Source organism: Nothobranchius furzeri, chromosome 14 (assembly GCF_043380555.1).
Source record: "Nothobranchius furzeri strain GRZ-AD chromosome 14, NfurGRZ-RIMD1, whole genome shotgun sequence".
Lineage (NCBI taxonomy): Eukaryota > Metazoa > Chordata > Actinopteri > Cyprinodontiformes > Nothobranchiidae > Nothobranchius > Nothobranchius furzeri.
This window is the reverse complement of record NC_091754.1, coordinates 14,589,373-14,604,870: the sequence shown is the minus strand read 5'-3', so window position 1 is coordinate 14,604,870 and position 15,498 is coordinate 14,589,373. Positions and strand designations below refer to the sequence as shown.

Below are 15,498 nucleotides of genomic sequence, written 5' to 3'. Positions count from 1 at the left end.
AATGTGGGTCACATTCAGTTCTCAACTGGACACCTCAGGTATTTCATGCCACGCTCTCAACCTCACATAACCAACCCTCTGGAAATCATGAGTTCAACACACAGAACTGTGCAAGTTCAGAGCTTTCTACTCATTTCAAACCCAACCAATGTGCTTAAAGCTGTGGGAAACTCATTTAATTAATACATTTGCAGTGGTCTCTGGCAGGAATGAACACCTTGCAAGCATACTCGGGGCATAAAAAGCCCAGAAGCGCTTGGATCGGCATGGACAAGTGGCACATCACAGCAGGATTTGGAGTCTTGCTTCCCAGTATTTGGACATCTCACCTCGGATTGAATAACAGCAACGCGACTCCCCCACTGGCGTGAAACGTGGATGTTTTATCTCCACAAATAAAAGCCTGGAGGAGTTTTTGTGTGATGGAAATGCTAATGCTAACGGTTAGCTTCTACTAGTCGAGGTGTTCTCTGCTATTTTCTGGACACTAAAACCAACAACAGCCTTCACCGTCATGAGTCAAGATGGGTGAGTCCATGAATGTCAACTGACAGCATGATCTGTCAGCCTTGTCTAATCCTAATCCTGATTATAATCAGAAATATTAATTAATAATTTTGTTTCTTTCTCAGATGAATTTCTGTTGTTGGTCTGTACACTATAAAATAAACTCTATTGTGTCACCAAAGACATAATGACATGAGGATCAGCTAGTGATTTTATTTGATATTTGAGCTTTTTAACCAATATTAGTATGAAACAAAGACAAAAAAATCCACTCAAAACAGGAGCGTGGGCGTTTGTGGAGGATTTAAGGGCAAAGATTACATTCAAGAAGTCGAACTGTGCGAAAAAGTGTCTGACTACGTGAGAATGGAACAAGCTGAGTGTTCAGAACATGGGATTAAATCCAAATTTTTACACATGAAATTAATTAGAGGGGCATACTGTAAGTGAGATGGCTGAGGACCAACCAAGGTGTACATTTATTAGAGACCATTATCTTAGAAATTCATCATTCAAACTGAGAACTGTGATGGTTTTGTGAATATCTAATGAAGTAGAGTGTATTTGAGCTTTGTGCTATTTTAAAACCCAAATTGCTTTTGATTTCCACCACCAACCTGTGGTTTTAATGCTCGAAATGAAAGAAATCACAGAGTGCAAGATTTGTTGTTGTACAGTGTCACCAAGGCAACCTGCAGCGAGCTGAAATATAGAAATGCAATTTAGATGTGAGCATGATTTCTTTTTTCTAACCCCAACTGTCTTATTCCAGAAATAAATCCAGGCTGGGGTTGTTTAAAAAGGCTTCATGTTAGAAATAAAAAAGATAGAGGTTAGAGTTGACTTGTTGCTAAAAATAAAATCAGATTAATCACAAAAATAGTGAAATTGTCTTCAGTTGCCAACTTAGATTTTTATTAGTGTTTTTGGACATATTTTTCGAGCAACTTTGGAGAACCCACAAACCTTTACGCCGGATGGCACCACAACCCTATCAGCGGCGCGGAATGGCTGCGGGCCAGTTTTTGGCAGCGTGTACACCCACCCTGGGAGCGGTGCGGCATCTCTGCTGTCCTCCTGACTGGACTTGCGAGAGCAAAAAATCCCTTCAGACTTCATCCGCCATTAACTCATATATTGCCTTTGACAACTAAAGTCGTCAGTTGCATTTTTTCACAGGGTGGGCGTGGGAACGAGCCCCCGCAGCGAGGATAAACATCACATCTCTAAAGCCGATCTTCATCCGCGTATGTCACACATCACATGATCAGGAATCAGAAAATCCTTGAATTGGGAGATCGTTTTTGGACGCTGTTGTGAAATAACGAGGCACTAATCACACTTTGAGAGCAGATTATGACAGAACGGATAACGCTAGAAACATGCTCATTTTCCTGCTGTAAGACTCTTTCTTTTGGTAGTTCTCTAGTTTACATGATCATAGAGCACAATGTTCTGTGACGCTTCAAAAAATATCAAAAATACTCAAAAACGCTGGGTGTCAGGGGCTTTTCTGATCAGAAAACTGCTGGCAGTGAATGAGTTAAAGCAAATAGAAGCATGTCCATGAAGAAAATCACACTGTTGCACTGCTCGAAAGATACCAGCAGTTAATAAGCTGTCGGGTCACATTTTACACTGATACCATGTGTGATTTCCTGTCTAGCCCTATGCTAATTGCAGAAATTGACACATCCCAGAAGCGGCTTGTGGCAAAATACAACCCAACATTCCCAAAATTCCGCTGTGGCCGGTTTGGACCAACCCCATAGGCTATAATGGATTCTGGTTGAAGCAATGACATTCCACGATGCCCCCAGTGTGGACCCGGTGTTGGTACAGGATCTGCTCAGGTGCAAGATCGGCTCGGGGTCCTTCGACTGCCGATGACGTCAAAGTACGGCAAACCCACTCGGACAAAATACTCTACACATCTATACTGTTGGAAAGAATTTAGCAGTTTTGTTATTAACATAATGTTTCTTAAGACGTAAGTTTGTGTTTATAATGGTATTTGTAAAATAAAACACTATATTTTATTCATAATGTTGAACTCCTCTTTGAGCACATCCCTTGAAGGATCATAGGTATTAGCAACACCTGTGAAATTGTATTTGCAGGAAAGAAGTGTGTCCCGTTTATTGAAGTATTTTGTGTTTAGTTTTTGACGTCTTGTCCATGCGTAGTTCAGGTACGCTCATAGCTGCTAGCCAAAACTCTGCAGTTAAAAGTTTTCAGGCTTTACTAAAATACCTGTCTGTACTTATTTGACTGATGATAGTTTTACTTTCTATTAGACTCCAAATGTAATCATTTGGCATGTTTCTAATTCATAATTTGTAATAATGTAATTGGTGATATTAGCATTAGCATTCCTATGGGTTTTTCCATGTATATTAGCGTTGCGCTAACCGCTGCCAAATTGCAGCCTTTGCGATTAGAAAATCTCCTTTTGTCACATCACAGTTTAATTGCACATGAAATTAATCGTTCAGCCCTAATATACATGCAGCTTTATGCTAAAAGTGTATTTTCAAAGAGGTAATGATGGATTTCTTTGTAAAAGTTGTCCATCTTTCCAACAGAAAGATTTGCCTGGACCAACGTAACGTGATAACAACGTAGCGTGATAACAACGTAGCGTGATAACAACGTAGCGTGATTAAGTAATTCCGTAAGGTTCATGTTCAGCCAATCAACTACTTTGATATCATCGGTGGTCGACGGACCCCGAGCCGATTTTGCACCCGAGCAGATCTTGTACCGACACCGGCTTTACTCTGCAGAACGTCGTGGATATTGTTGTGCAACCATGTCCAAAGGGACCTTTTACAGCTGTTCATGAGCAACACATTTCCTAAACACCAACTCCGTGACATCTCCTGTAGAGACGCTAATACTTTTATTTAGCGTGATTTTGAATTAATGTTTAGAATCTTTGCCTTTCTACACGTTTTACTCTGTGATTTTTCTAGTAGAACAAGACTTCTCAGTGTTATTGGAGCAAATTATGCACAAATGTCACCATCTCTGCAAAGTTAACATGTTCTCCATTCATCCCATCTGGTCTGTAACAGGCATTTAATGACATTATCAAATGCATTAAAGATCACTTAAATCACTGTGACAGCAGTACCACCCTTCTGGGCTGGCTCCCAGATGTTTTAAGCTGGAGCACGCATGTGTGCATTAGTGTGTGTGTGCACGTGCAGAGTGTTACTCATCTGAGAAAAATGTTAACACGCAACAAGACGTAGTAAATATAATTTGGTCCATGCATTTCTATACATGCAGAGCTGTGAAATGTGTTTACGAGCAAATTTGGAGAGATCTACTTACTTTAGCTCCATATAGTTTCTTTCTAAAACCTCCTGCTCGTAAAACACTAATTCAATCATCCGTCCTGGTTAACATGCAAACACACCACAGCATCACTGTGGCCTAACGGTCATTTATTTGAGCAGCGTAAACGCGCCTGTCTATTTCATGATGTCTTTCTCAGACACAGGAAGGGGGAACAGAGGTATAAATTATGGGGTGTGGAGGGAGAGCTGGGACGAAGGGGGAGAATGCAGATGTGAATGTCTACAGTAAAAAGAGAGGGAGAGCATGATAGATGGAGAGATGTTGTGAGAAGTACAGAAGGAGGGAAGTGTGTGACGATGTCAACAAAGACACTAGTAGATACAGCTAGGGTTATACACTTATTTTCTAAATTTGAATCAATCCCAGCAAAAAAAATAAAATCAATCAAAGATCTGCTCTCATTTTATTTTTTCTGTAAAAAAACAGCATTTTAAAACTATTCTGCAAACGCAAATTCAGCATTTTCCACATTTTGACTGTTATATAGATGCTATCCAGCCCTGCGGGATGATTTTTAACATCAAACATGCCCTCATATTTTCTCTCTAAGCTCTGAAAGATGATGGAGACGGTGTGACAAGGCTGATGCTGACTACCAGTCTGGGCTGTGTCAGCTGAGAAGGACATTATAGAATCCAAAATGCTGACTCCGCTGCTTTATTATCAAATACACAACCATCTCACACACCATCTTTTCTTCTCAGACTGCTCCACTTGTTTTCTTTTGCTCTTTTCACGAAAAGAGAAGCACTGTTATGTTTAGTCAAGTATTCAAACATTTAAACAAAGAGATCATTTTCAGAACAATTTTCACACAGTTCTACTCCATATACTATCCACCATCCAAAAACTCCTCTAAGTTGGTCCAAATCATATCAATCTAATCGCACTCAATTTGTCCAACTGCGCACCTTCCACTCTAACCCCAAGCCAGTTACCTCTGGAGTTCCTCAGGGCTCAGTCTTAGGTCCCCTTCTCTTCATAATCTACTTACTCCCACTTGGCAATATCTTCAGGAAATTTAATATTCATTTTCACTGCTACGCCGATGACACCCAGCTCTACTTCTCTACCCAACCAAACCCCCCGCTCCCTTCATCCTCCCTTCTCAGTTGCCTCACCGAAGTCAAATCCTGGTTTTCCTCTAACTTTCTACAGCTCAACAGTAATAAGACTGAGATCCTCCTCACTGGCACCAAGTCATCTCTATCCAAGACCAGTTCATTCTCACTCAGCTTCGACAACACCACACTTCTCCCCACCGCCAAAGCTAAGACTTGGGTGTCATCTTAGACAACACCTTATCCTTCATTCCTCATATTAACAACACAATAAAAACTGCTTATTTTCATCTTCACAATATCAATCAGCTCCGCCCCTCCCTTAGTCAACACACCACTGCTATTTTGGTCCACAGCCTGGTCACCAGTCGCATCGATTACTGTAATGCCCTCCTCTCTGGTCTCCCTCTAAAATCACTCAACAAGTTACAGTTAGTCCAAAATTCAGCTGCCCGGATAATCACCAAGACCTCCACTTTTGATCACATTACCCCTGTCCTGCAACAACTTCACTGGCTCCCTGTCAAATACAGAATTGACTGCAAGATACTTCTTCATGCCTTTAAAGCCATCCATAATCTCGCTTCCCCATATCTTTCTAATCTCCTCCACATTGTCACTCCCACTCGCTCTCTCCGATCATCATCTTCACCTTCCCTGTCTGTTCCTCGCACTCGTCTCTGTACTATGGGAGTCAGAGCTTTCAGCCACTCAGCTCCAAAACTCTGGAACACTCTACCGCCTGACCTCCGCAATATAAACTCCTTCTCAACCTTCAAGTCTCAACTCAAAACTCACATGTTCCACCTGGCTTACTCACTGTAACTGTCCTCCTTCCATCTACTCTTTTTAGTCTATTATCCATCGCACTGCTCCGACTCTACCTTTGGGAATTACTTTTAGCATTTATTTCTTGTTGTTTGTATTGCTTGCTTGTTATATTTTGTCCTGTACAGTGACCTTGAGAGCTTTGAAAGGCGCTTCAAATAAAATGTATAATTATTATTACTATTATTATTATTATTAGAAGATCCTGATGAGATTGACGTGAAATCCATCAAACCTTAGAGTCAAATCATCCTTAAGTCTTTGTTTCAATGTGTTGGTCTGTGTGCAGCTGATTTATTCTAGACATTTCCTCGTCACACTTTCTGTATCTCTTGGTATTCAGCTGCTTTCCAGAGGTTATGGGGAGGATTATGGATGGCGACACCAGCAAGTAATCTCAAAACGTTGGTCAATAATATGCTTTGCATATTGGATTTTTTTGTGTCCCACTCAGCATCTGCATCCCAGGAAACAGCAGGTGTAAAAATACATTTCAGCAGATTTATTCCTGCAAAATATATCAATTAAAAAAGTTAATTTAAAACCTGTTTTCTATGAATCTGAAAAGGGTTTTAATGAAGGCAACTGGACTTCTTTGGTTTCTTGAAGATGTTTCACTTCTCATCCGAGCAGCTTTTTCAATCCTGACTGGAATACGGGAGAGTTGCGCTTGTAAACTGTAGCTGCTTGTTGTTCAGCGGAGGAGGCCTCGTGTTTCACCTAACACAGCTCTAAACCAAATCCCAAAACAGTTTCAGTCTAGGCCATATAATCATAACAACCACTCTAACACAATATAAGCAACATAAATAACTCCTCCGGGGTAGGGGTATTCATTGGTAGTTTCAGCTCATTTAAGCAACAACAGACAGAAACTGTTTAAAAGCTTGACTCTCTTGTATTCTGGTCCGAACTGACAAAGCTGCTCAGATGAGAAGCGAAAGGTCTTCAAGAAAGTCCAGTTGTCTTCATTTGATCTCTTTGGTTTGCTATGAAGAAAGAAAACAGAAAAAATGTGTCTTTGTACTCCATCTCCTAAATTATTTGTCATTCCCTTTGCTGTTTTATCCATCTTTCCATCATTTCTCTGGGAACTAGCCTTCCATACGAGCCGTATGGGATCTGTAGGCCACGAAGGACTCCAGATGGATAAACTGGGAGAAATACATGCATCTGTGAGTGAGTTCATGCTTTAGTGTTCATTAAGGAATGAAGGTTCACAGCAGCGAGATAGACGTGGTGCTAGACCGCAGCACAATCACGTGTGACCACATAGCAGAGGAAAATCAGCTCTGATGGAAAAACCAGCCACCACGGCTGAAACCGGCCACAGCTCCACAAGTTTAAATGCAGTTTGAATCATTAAGAGTCTCATTACGGGTTGCTTTATTTCTACCTGGAAGCCACAAAACTGCAGCGTGCTCACACGTACGATGGTTTTATATCGCCATGAGCTCAGCAATCAGCAGAAATCTAACTAGAAAAGCAACAAAAAGCAGATGTGAACTTAAAGGACGTAGATGTAGTTCTGATGTGAGGTACGACTCTGAGTTTGAGGTTGTGTGTTCACTCGGGGTTTGGTTGTAAACCTTTGAACAGTACCAAATGAGTGACAGCTAAACAGCTATAACTGGAGACGCTGGTTAGATTTTGGGCTTGAGGTGGATTCTCTCTGCAAATATCCCCTCTCGTATTTTTCCACCTCCACCACTGCTGCACGTGTGTTGCCATGTGGTTCACCAGTTGGTGCAGCTGGCTGGTTTTCCAATCACAAATACAAATTCACCATCCAAATGATGGAAAAGCAAACATGTCCCATTCTTTACATTTATTTGAGCTCACCTTGTGATTCTTGCCATGCCTGTAGATCATCCAGTCTTCTCCATTTGTGCTGACCTCCAGCTTGAAGGTGGTGACATAATAAACCTTCTGAGTTTCCTTCGAGATGGCGCCCTGAGTAGCAATGCCTGTAAGGACCTTCAGAGTGTGAAGGTCCACCTGTTTGTAGAAAGAGAACAATTAATTCCTCCATACGTACATTTCTAAACCTTTAAGCGTCCCTCTCTAAACTCCACAACTCTCCTTTCCTCCCCTTCTCATATACTTCTTTGTGTTTCTTTCTCCACCATCTTTTTCTCTTGGCAAATCAATAGAAATGACCTGAGGCTCGTTTTAATTTCCCCTCATATAAAAGCTATAATCACCTTCTCACCCTGATTGTGGATAATGTGCTACGTGTCTGGCGTTCAGAATGAAGGAAGACTATTTAAAACTTGTTTTTAAGGTCCCCAATGCCGTTACAGCGGTGCTTGAAGGTCTAACACATTACAGTGTGCTTGTCCTGTATGCATGTAGAAATGCTCACATGAGTTCTAAAGGAAGATAAACAGTGAAAATCTGAAGAAATATTACAAAAATGGGACAATTTGTCCTTCATTTTGGGGAAAAAAATCTTGATAAAACATCACAATAATTTCAGTTTTAAGTCAGTTTGAACAGTCTAGATTATCCACAACATTTCTATTGCCAGGAACAGACTGGGCCCAAACCATGATTCTACCTCCACCATGCTTCGCAGATAAGAAAATATTTTTAACTTTAGTGAAAATTCTAAAGTTCTGCAAAAAAAAAAACCTTACAAAATGCACTTTATGTTAATATTTATACCTTTTAATGTTAGCAAGATGAGATGAATCATTTTGATAAAAATGTAAATTGCTTAAAAATGCATCATTCTATCTCTTCTGAGAGCATAAAGTAGTTCTCACATTAGGGATGAATACTACCAGACGCAGCAAATGGGTTCCTACTGAGATTACAAGTATTTTGAACTTCTGTTTTTTTTTTTCAATTCCAGACAGAAAAATGGAGAGGAGAGGATGAGAAAGATTCTACTGTAAGTCGTAACATTTATTCTCCCGCGCTGGAGCCGCTGAGACCTGTAGATTAATCTGAGCACGCCGTGTGAGTGCTCGCTATATGTCCCACCGGGGTATAGTACAAAACACCGGGGGAGGTAAAATGCTGTGTGTTATCTGTCAGAGAGACAGGTGTTTTAGATTACTTCCAACACACACACACACACACACACACACACACACACACACACACACACACACACACACACACACACACACACACACACACACACACAGACACACGCCTGCTCTGGTAGGGCAGAACCAACATCCTGCAAGACAACTAATCAATAGTCCAGGACACAGGATGAGAGGAGAGGAGATGGGGAGGTAACGAGTAAGGTGGAAAGAGAGAAAGAAAAAGAAAAAAGGTGAAGAACAAATGAAAACAGGGGGAAGGAGAGAAATGCTAAGTGAGCTTTCCCAGGGAAGTGTCCTCATCAATCACAGAGCTGTTAAAATAACGAAACCACCAGCACTCGCATCATCAATCTGCACCGTACCAGAGTAAATAAAATAAAATAAAATAAAATAAAATAAAATAAAATAGGGTTTAGGCTGCAGAGTACAGGGAGTGCAGAATTATTAGGCAAATGAGTATTTTGTCCACATCATCCTCTTCATGCATGTTGTCTTACTCCAAGCTGTATAGGCTCGAAAGCCTACTCCCAATTAAGCATATTAGGTGATGTGCATCTCTGTAATGAGAAGGGGTGTGGTCTAATGACATCAACACCCTATATCAGGTGTGCATACCGTATATCCTCTAATACAGGCCCGGGCCTGTATTTGACTCAAGCTCATCAAGCTCCAGACCTTTATTGGAAGGAGGACCAAAATTTGAGGCAGGCCTCTATTTCTATTTGAGCAAAATGAACTAATGGTTCGCTGGAGTTTTTGACAATTAAAATTGCGCCCACATTTTCAAAGTTAAACACATTTCTTTTAACAACGGTAGTTTCTGCTTCAGCCCTCTCCCCCCTCCCCCTGCGCAGCAGCCGCAAACTCACTGATGCGCCTGCAGCCTCTCTGAGTTCCTGCTGCTCTCAACATTAAAATAATTATTTCATTTTCTGTTCCTCACTTCTGATTACCTTCAATGGTGTCTGTTTGTTGCAACCAGCAGGTACAAAAACTAATTTGTTTTTATTTGACTATTTTTCTTTCCTGCCTGTTTATTATCTTCCTGCATCTACTCTCAATCCTAAAGAAAAACTGCTACCTGGGTTCATATATATTCACCTCATGAGTTATCTTTGAACTGCAGTTCTAAAAGATCTACCGACCGCAAAAACAGCGGGGTTCGCGCTGCTTGCCGGCCACGGGAGGCAACGTGCTGTGCCAGAGTGTCGGTACTGACACCCGCCGTAAAACGGACATTTAACCAAATTGTGACGTTTACCCTCTTGCAATTTAACCTTCCCCTCACCCCCATCCTAACCTTAACCAGCTTGCGCATGCAAAGCTCTGATTGTTGACGCGCTCCACACATCTGCGTCCTGAGCACGGCCACAGTAACATTATCAAATCAGGTGTCGCCACCTCAAAAACTAATTTAACACGCGATCGTTTATGTCGGCTCATTTCCTTTTATGTTTTCTGTCTTTTAGTCTTTTATTTGTGCCTGATGCTTTTCACTGCTGTGGATCGGGGCGCATCACCTGTCACCTGCTGACAGCAGGCTGCTGTCTTTTCCGAGGGCTGCATCTTGCCGGTCATTATCACGTGACAGCGACTAGTCGATGACAGGCATAAAAAGTCACTATAGAGCGGTGATGTCGACTAGTGACTAGTTCATACAACCCCTGCTACTGCTCCCCAGTGTGTTCTGCAGCGTAATCAGCACGTTCTCTTTGAACTTGATATCAAATTTTCGCCTCCTCTTCGTCTCCGCACGGTTGAAGTTACCCTCGCGGTCTATCACTGGCAAATCAAAAGTGAGACGGATGACACAACCACCCCCAGTACTTGCTTGTTACCACATTCCACCCGGCCACAATAAAAAACCGGCCATTATTCACCTCCGCCGACACCGGCCAAAATATGACACCCGGCAGTTAATTAAATACAGGCTAATATTAGAGGATTTACGGTAATCATTGGGCAACTTCCTTTCCTTTGGCAAAATGGGTCAAAAGAAGAACTTGACAGGCTCAGAAAGGTCAAAAATAGTGAGATATCTTGCAGAGGGATGCAGCAGTCTTAAAATGGCAAAGCTTCTGAAGCGTGATCATCGAACAATCAAGCGTTTCATTCAAAATAGTCAACAGGGTCGCAAGAAGCGTGTGGACAAACCAAGGCGCAAAATAACTGCCCATGAACTGAGAAAAGTCAAGCGTGCAGCTGCCAAGATGCCACTTGCCACCAGTTTGGCCATATTTCAGAGCTGCAACATCACTGGAGTGCCCAAAAGCACAAGGTGTGCAATACTCAGAGACATGGCCAAGGTAAGAAAGGCTGAAAGACGACCACCACTGAACAAGACACACAAGCTGAAACGCCAAGACTGGGCCAAGAAATATCTCGACTGATTTTTCTAAGGTTTTATGGACTGATGAAATGAGAGTGAGTCTTGATGGGCCAGATGGATGGGCCCGTGGCTGGATTGGTAAAGGGCGCCAGCAAGGTGGAGTACTGGTTTGGGCTGGTATCATCAAAGATGAGCTTGTGGGGCCTTTTCGGGTTGAAGATGGAGTCGAGCTCAACTCCCAGTCCTACTGCCAGTTTCTGGAAGACACCTTCTTCAAGCAGTGGTACAGGAAGAAGTCTGCATCCTTCAAGAAAAACATGATTTTCATGCAGGACAATGCTCCATCACACGCATCCAAGTACTCCATAGCGTGGCTGGCAAGAAAGGGTATAAAAGAAGAAAAACTAATGACATGGCCTCCTTGTTCACCTGATCTGAACCCCATTGAGAACCTGTGGTCCATCATCAAATGTGAGATTTACAAGGAGGGAAAACAGTACACCTCTCTGAACAGTGTCTGGGAGGCTGTGGTTGCTGCTGAATGCAATGTTGATGGTGAACAGATCAAAACACTGACAGAATCCATGGATGGCAGGCTTTTGAGTGTCCTTGCAAAGAAAGGTGGCTATACTGGTCGCTGATTTGTTTTTGAATTGTTTTTGAATGTCAGAAATGTATATTTGTGAATGTGGAGATGTTCTATTGGTTTCACTGGTAAAAATAAATAATTGAAATGGGTATATATTTGTTTTTTTGTTAAGTTGCCTAATAATTATGCACAGTAATATTCACCTGCACACACAGATATACCCCTAAAATAGCCAAAACTAAAAACAAACTAAAAACTACTTCCAAAAACATTCAGCTTTGATATTAATGAGGTTTTTTGGGTTCCTTGAGAACATGGTTGTTGTTCAATAATAAAATTATTCCTCAAAAATACAACTTGCCTAATAATTCTGCACTCCCTGTAGTTTTGTCCACACTTTGCTTCTAAGCTCCCAAGCTTTCTTTCTCCTGATGAGAACAAATGATGTCTTTGGAAGCAACATGAGAAAAAAACAAAAGGACGACACAAGACTTTTGCACACTCAGACAAAGGTTGGTTTTTAAGCCAACTGCTTCACAAGAAAGAGGCTTTTACATAAATGGCGGCCTTTGGTTGTTCCTTTAGCTTAATGCAAGGAATCAGCTGAGAGTCTCCTTAGGAACCACGCAGGCCAAAGAACACCGTGGGAAAGATGAAGGCTGAATTTTCCAGCCAACTTCGACGCCCGCCTCTATTAATGCAAATATCTTATGTTATGGATAATGAAAATCCTAATTTTATTTTATATTTATTATTTTCAAGAGTTACACAAAGTCAGTATTCTAAATATGTAAATGATCTTCAAATCACTGCATCCAACCCACGCCTGTCTCTGACGACGTGATTTCATCATCCTTTATAGCAAACAGGAGAGCTAGTGTCCCAAGTGAAGGCAAAACTGTAGCTGAGCACTACAAGTCTTAGAATTATTACTTCTAAAAACACATCTGTGGTGTTTATTTCTAGGTATGAATGATTTATTTGACTCACAAAGCAGACTTCAGATCTGTCACAAAGATGGTCAAGATGGCAGTAGGCGGTTTCTAGCCCTGGGGTCCAACATTTAGCAGATATTTAGCTAGACTAGAATTTTAAGAACATTAATTTAAAAGCATCCTTTTTGCAGTAGAAAGGATTTTCCTTAGAATTATAAATAGTTTAGATTTAACTTTGCTGCTCATCCCTGATGATTCACATCGGAAGGAGCCGGTTGAGGTGGTTAGGGCGCCCTGGACGCTTCCCTGGTGAGGTTTTCCGGGCATGTCCAACTAAAGGAAGGTGCAGGACACGCTGGAGGGGCTATGTTTCTCGACTGGCCAGGGAACGCCTTGGGATTCCCCTGGGGGAGCTGGCCCAAGTGCTGGGGAGTGGGAAGTCTGGGCCTCTCTGCTTGGGCGGCTGACCCCACGACCCGAACCCAGACAAGCGGATGAGAATGGATGGACGGTTCTTAAGATCTCCTGATGCAACAGTAAGGCACCTCCAGCTGGTTTGCCATAAGGCCTCCTCCGATTGGGACTTGTCTGAAACATCTTCATCATGAGAGGGAATCTTTACCAAAAGTCCAAACCACCTCAACGCGCTCCTTTCGATGTGGAGGAGCAGTGACCCCGAGCTCCTCACCCAACCGTTCTCTCTCCTTGAAAGATTACAAATGATTAGTTTAAGGATTCATTTGGCGTCTTTTATTGCCTTTTTGTGTTTGACGATGAGGAACAGCAAAGTAATCCACCTGAAACAAAACCAGTTTTCTTCTAGGGCTGTTTGTTGCAACAAAACCCAACCCAAAGCTGTCGGCTGACTTTGTGAGACCATCTGAAAGTGCCAGCCAAAAAGATAATCTATTGTTTACAGCGGGTGCACCTGAAGAAAAGCGCCGTCTCCGGCTGGCCTGAGTGAACCTCACCTTCGTTTCTTCCTCTCAGCCAGACAGCCTCATAACTCAAGCTTAGCTCAGGGACGGCATGAAGTTGGCACCATGTAGAAGACAGGAAACAACGCCTCACTCGGGCGGCTGAACCTTAATAGCTCCACACACCTCCCTCCCGATCCCTCCCATCTCTCACTCGCCCACTGACACAAATATATCGGTGATAGAGTTATTATGTCAACTCCAGGAAAAATATGGCATCAAAGTTCAACTGCAATCTTTTTAAGCTTAAACAGAGCACAGTCTCCTAAAAGATACATGCCGTATGCTTTTATGGTGTAAAACTGTGATTTTATGATTCAGTTTGATCAAAAAGAACCATAATTTTTAGAAACCTCCCCTAAATCATCACACTTCCAACGCGATCCACACCTGGATGTACTCTCTGCTGCTGTCTTCCCTGGGCGTCCATGCGTTTTCTTTGTAATTGAGCCGAGCCTGACGAGGCAGCCAGTGCATGTCGGGGAAGCTGGACGAGGCTGTGATCTGCTCATCTGTGATTTTTCCTGACTCCATCCCGAATGCGTTACTGCAGTGGAACGCTACAAGAGGATGGGAAACAGAGAGGAACCGATGACCCTGAAACATGTTTTGTTTAGGAAGATCTGATGGGAAAAAAAGAAGATTTTCACTCACTTTCACTGACGTCCTTGTGCGTCATGTTGTATCGAGCAGAGAAGCCGTCTTTAGCCACAGCCATGTCGGTGTGGAAGGCCAGGGAGAGAATTCCCGTGGATGAATGGATCTCAGGAGGTACCCTGGTCCCACAGTATCGTCCAATCAGAGGGCCCACTGTCAAGACAAATCCAGATTTCATAATTTATTCCGTTTTCTACAAGTAATCTGCCAAAAAGTATGAATCTATACCCTATAACTCCTTCATTTCGACTGAAACATATTCCCTCACACAAGATAAAGACCTGATTTCAAATCCTTTTATCTCTTCACCCTAAGACTTATTTGTCTATACCCTTTGCTACTTACGGTATTTTATCTATTGTCTTCCTCCTTCCTCTTTCAGCTCATCCTCCTCATGTCATCGCCTCTCTTCCCTCCATTAATCATCTTGATCTCGGTTCTAAAAGCGGTTTTACAACATGCGCCATAAATACAAAGTATATGCATTTGTATTAATCCAAGGATCAAACTGATTGCCTTCCTCCCTAATAGCTTACTGTGCTGCCAAATGTCAACGTGCCAAGGTAAACGGATGATTATGATTTGAAACCTGTGGGTGTGTGCGTGTGTGTGTGTGTGTGTGTGTGTATGTGTGTGTGTGCGTGCGTGTGTGTGTGTGTGTGTGTGTGTGTGTGTGTGTGTGTGTGTGTGTGTGTGTGTGTGTGTGTGTGTGTAGGAGCAGAGATAGTAAAACATTCATCCTGCAAACTCCCAGCTCCTGACTTAAACACAGACATAAACACTTGAGGAGGCCTGCAGAGGATGAGGAGGAGGAGGAAGAGGAGGAGAAAAAATAACCAACGATCGATCCGTCCTATTGATTTCCTCCTTTTCTCTTCCCTTTTGGAATGGTTGGATATTTGAAATAGGGCTCTTGAGCAAATAATGGCAATAACTCTTTTCTTGATGTTAGCGAGACAAAGGAAAACTGGGAAGAGACAAATAGAGGAGACCAGATGGACGATATCGTACAGTTAAATGTGTTTTGAGAATGTTATATACAGCACGGCTTACAGACCGCCTCACTTCCATCCCCCCTCAGGGTGGATGGATGGCTATGAAAGCCAGCGGTTGACTAGTGAGTTTATCTGAGGAGATAAAATCTGATGCTGACATAAGTGATGTGTGTGTGTGTGTGTGTGTGTGTGTGT

General features: G+C 42.3%; 1 protein-coding gene across 4 annotated transcripts in view; it reads right to left on the bottom strand.

The window, feature by feature from the left end:
- Positions 1-15,498, bottom strand: part of LOC107390185 (neuropilin-2) — a 113,787-nt gene that overhangs the window by 57,456 nt on the left and 40,833 nt on the right. For all 4 annotated transcript variants that reach the window (XM_015966754.3, XM_015966755.3, XM_070543936.1 and 1 more), the window contains exons 5-7: positions 14,306-14,461; positions 14,042-14,211; positions 7,605-7,760 (exon numbers count right to left, since the gene is read on the bottom strand). In XM_015966754.3, coding sequence (XP_015822240.1) covers positions 7,605-7,760; positions 14,042-14,211; positions 14,306-14,461 — 482 coding nt within the window. The remainder of the gene's footprint in view (positions 1-7,604; positions 7,761-14,041; positions 14,212-14,305; positions 14,462-15,498) is intronic.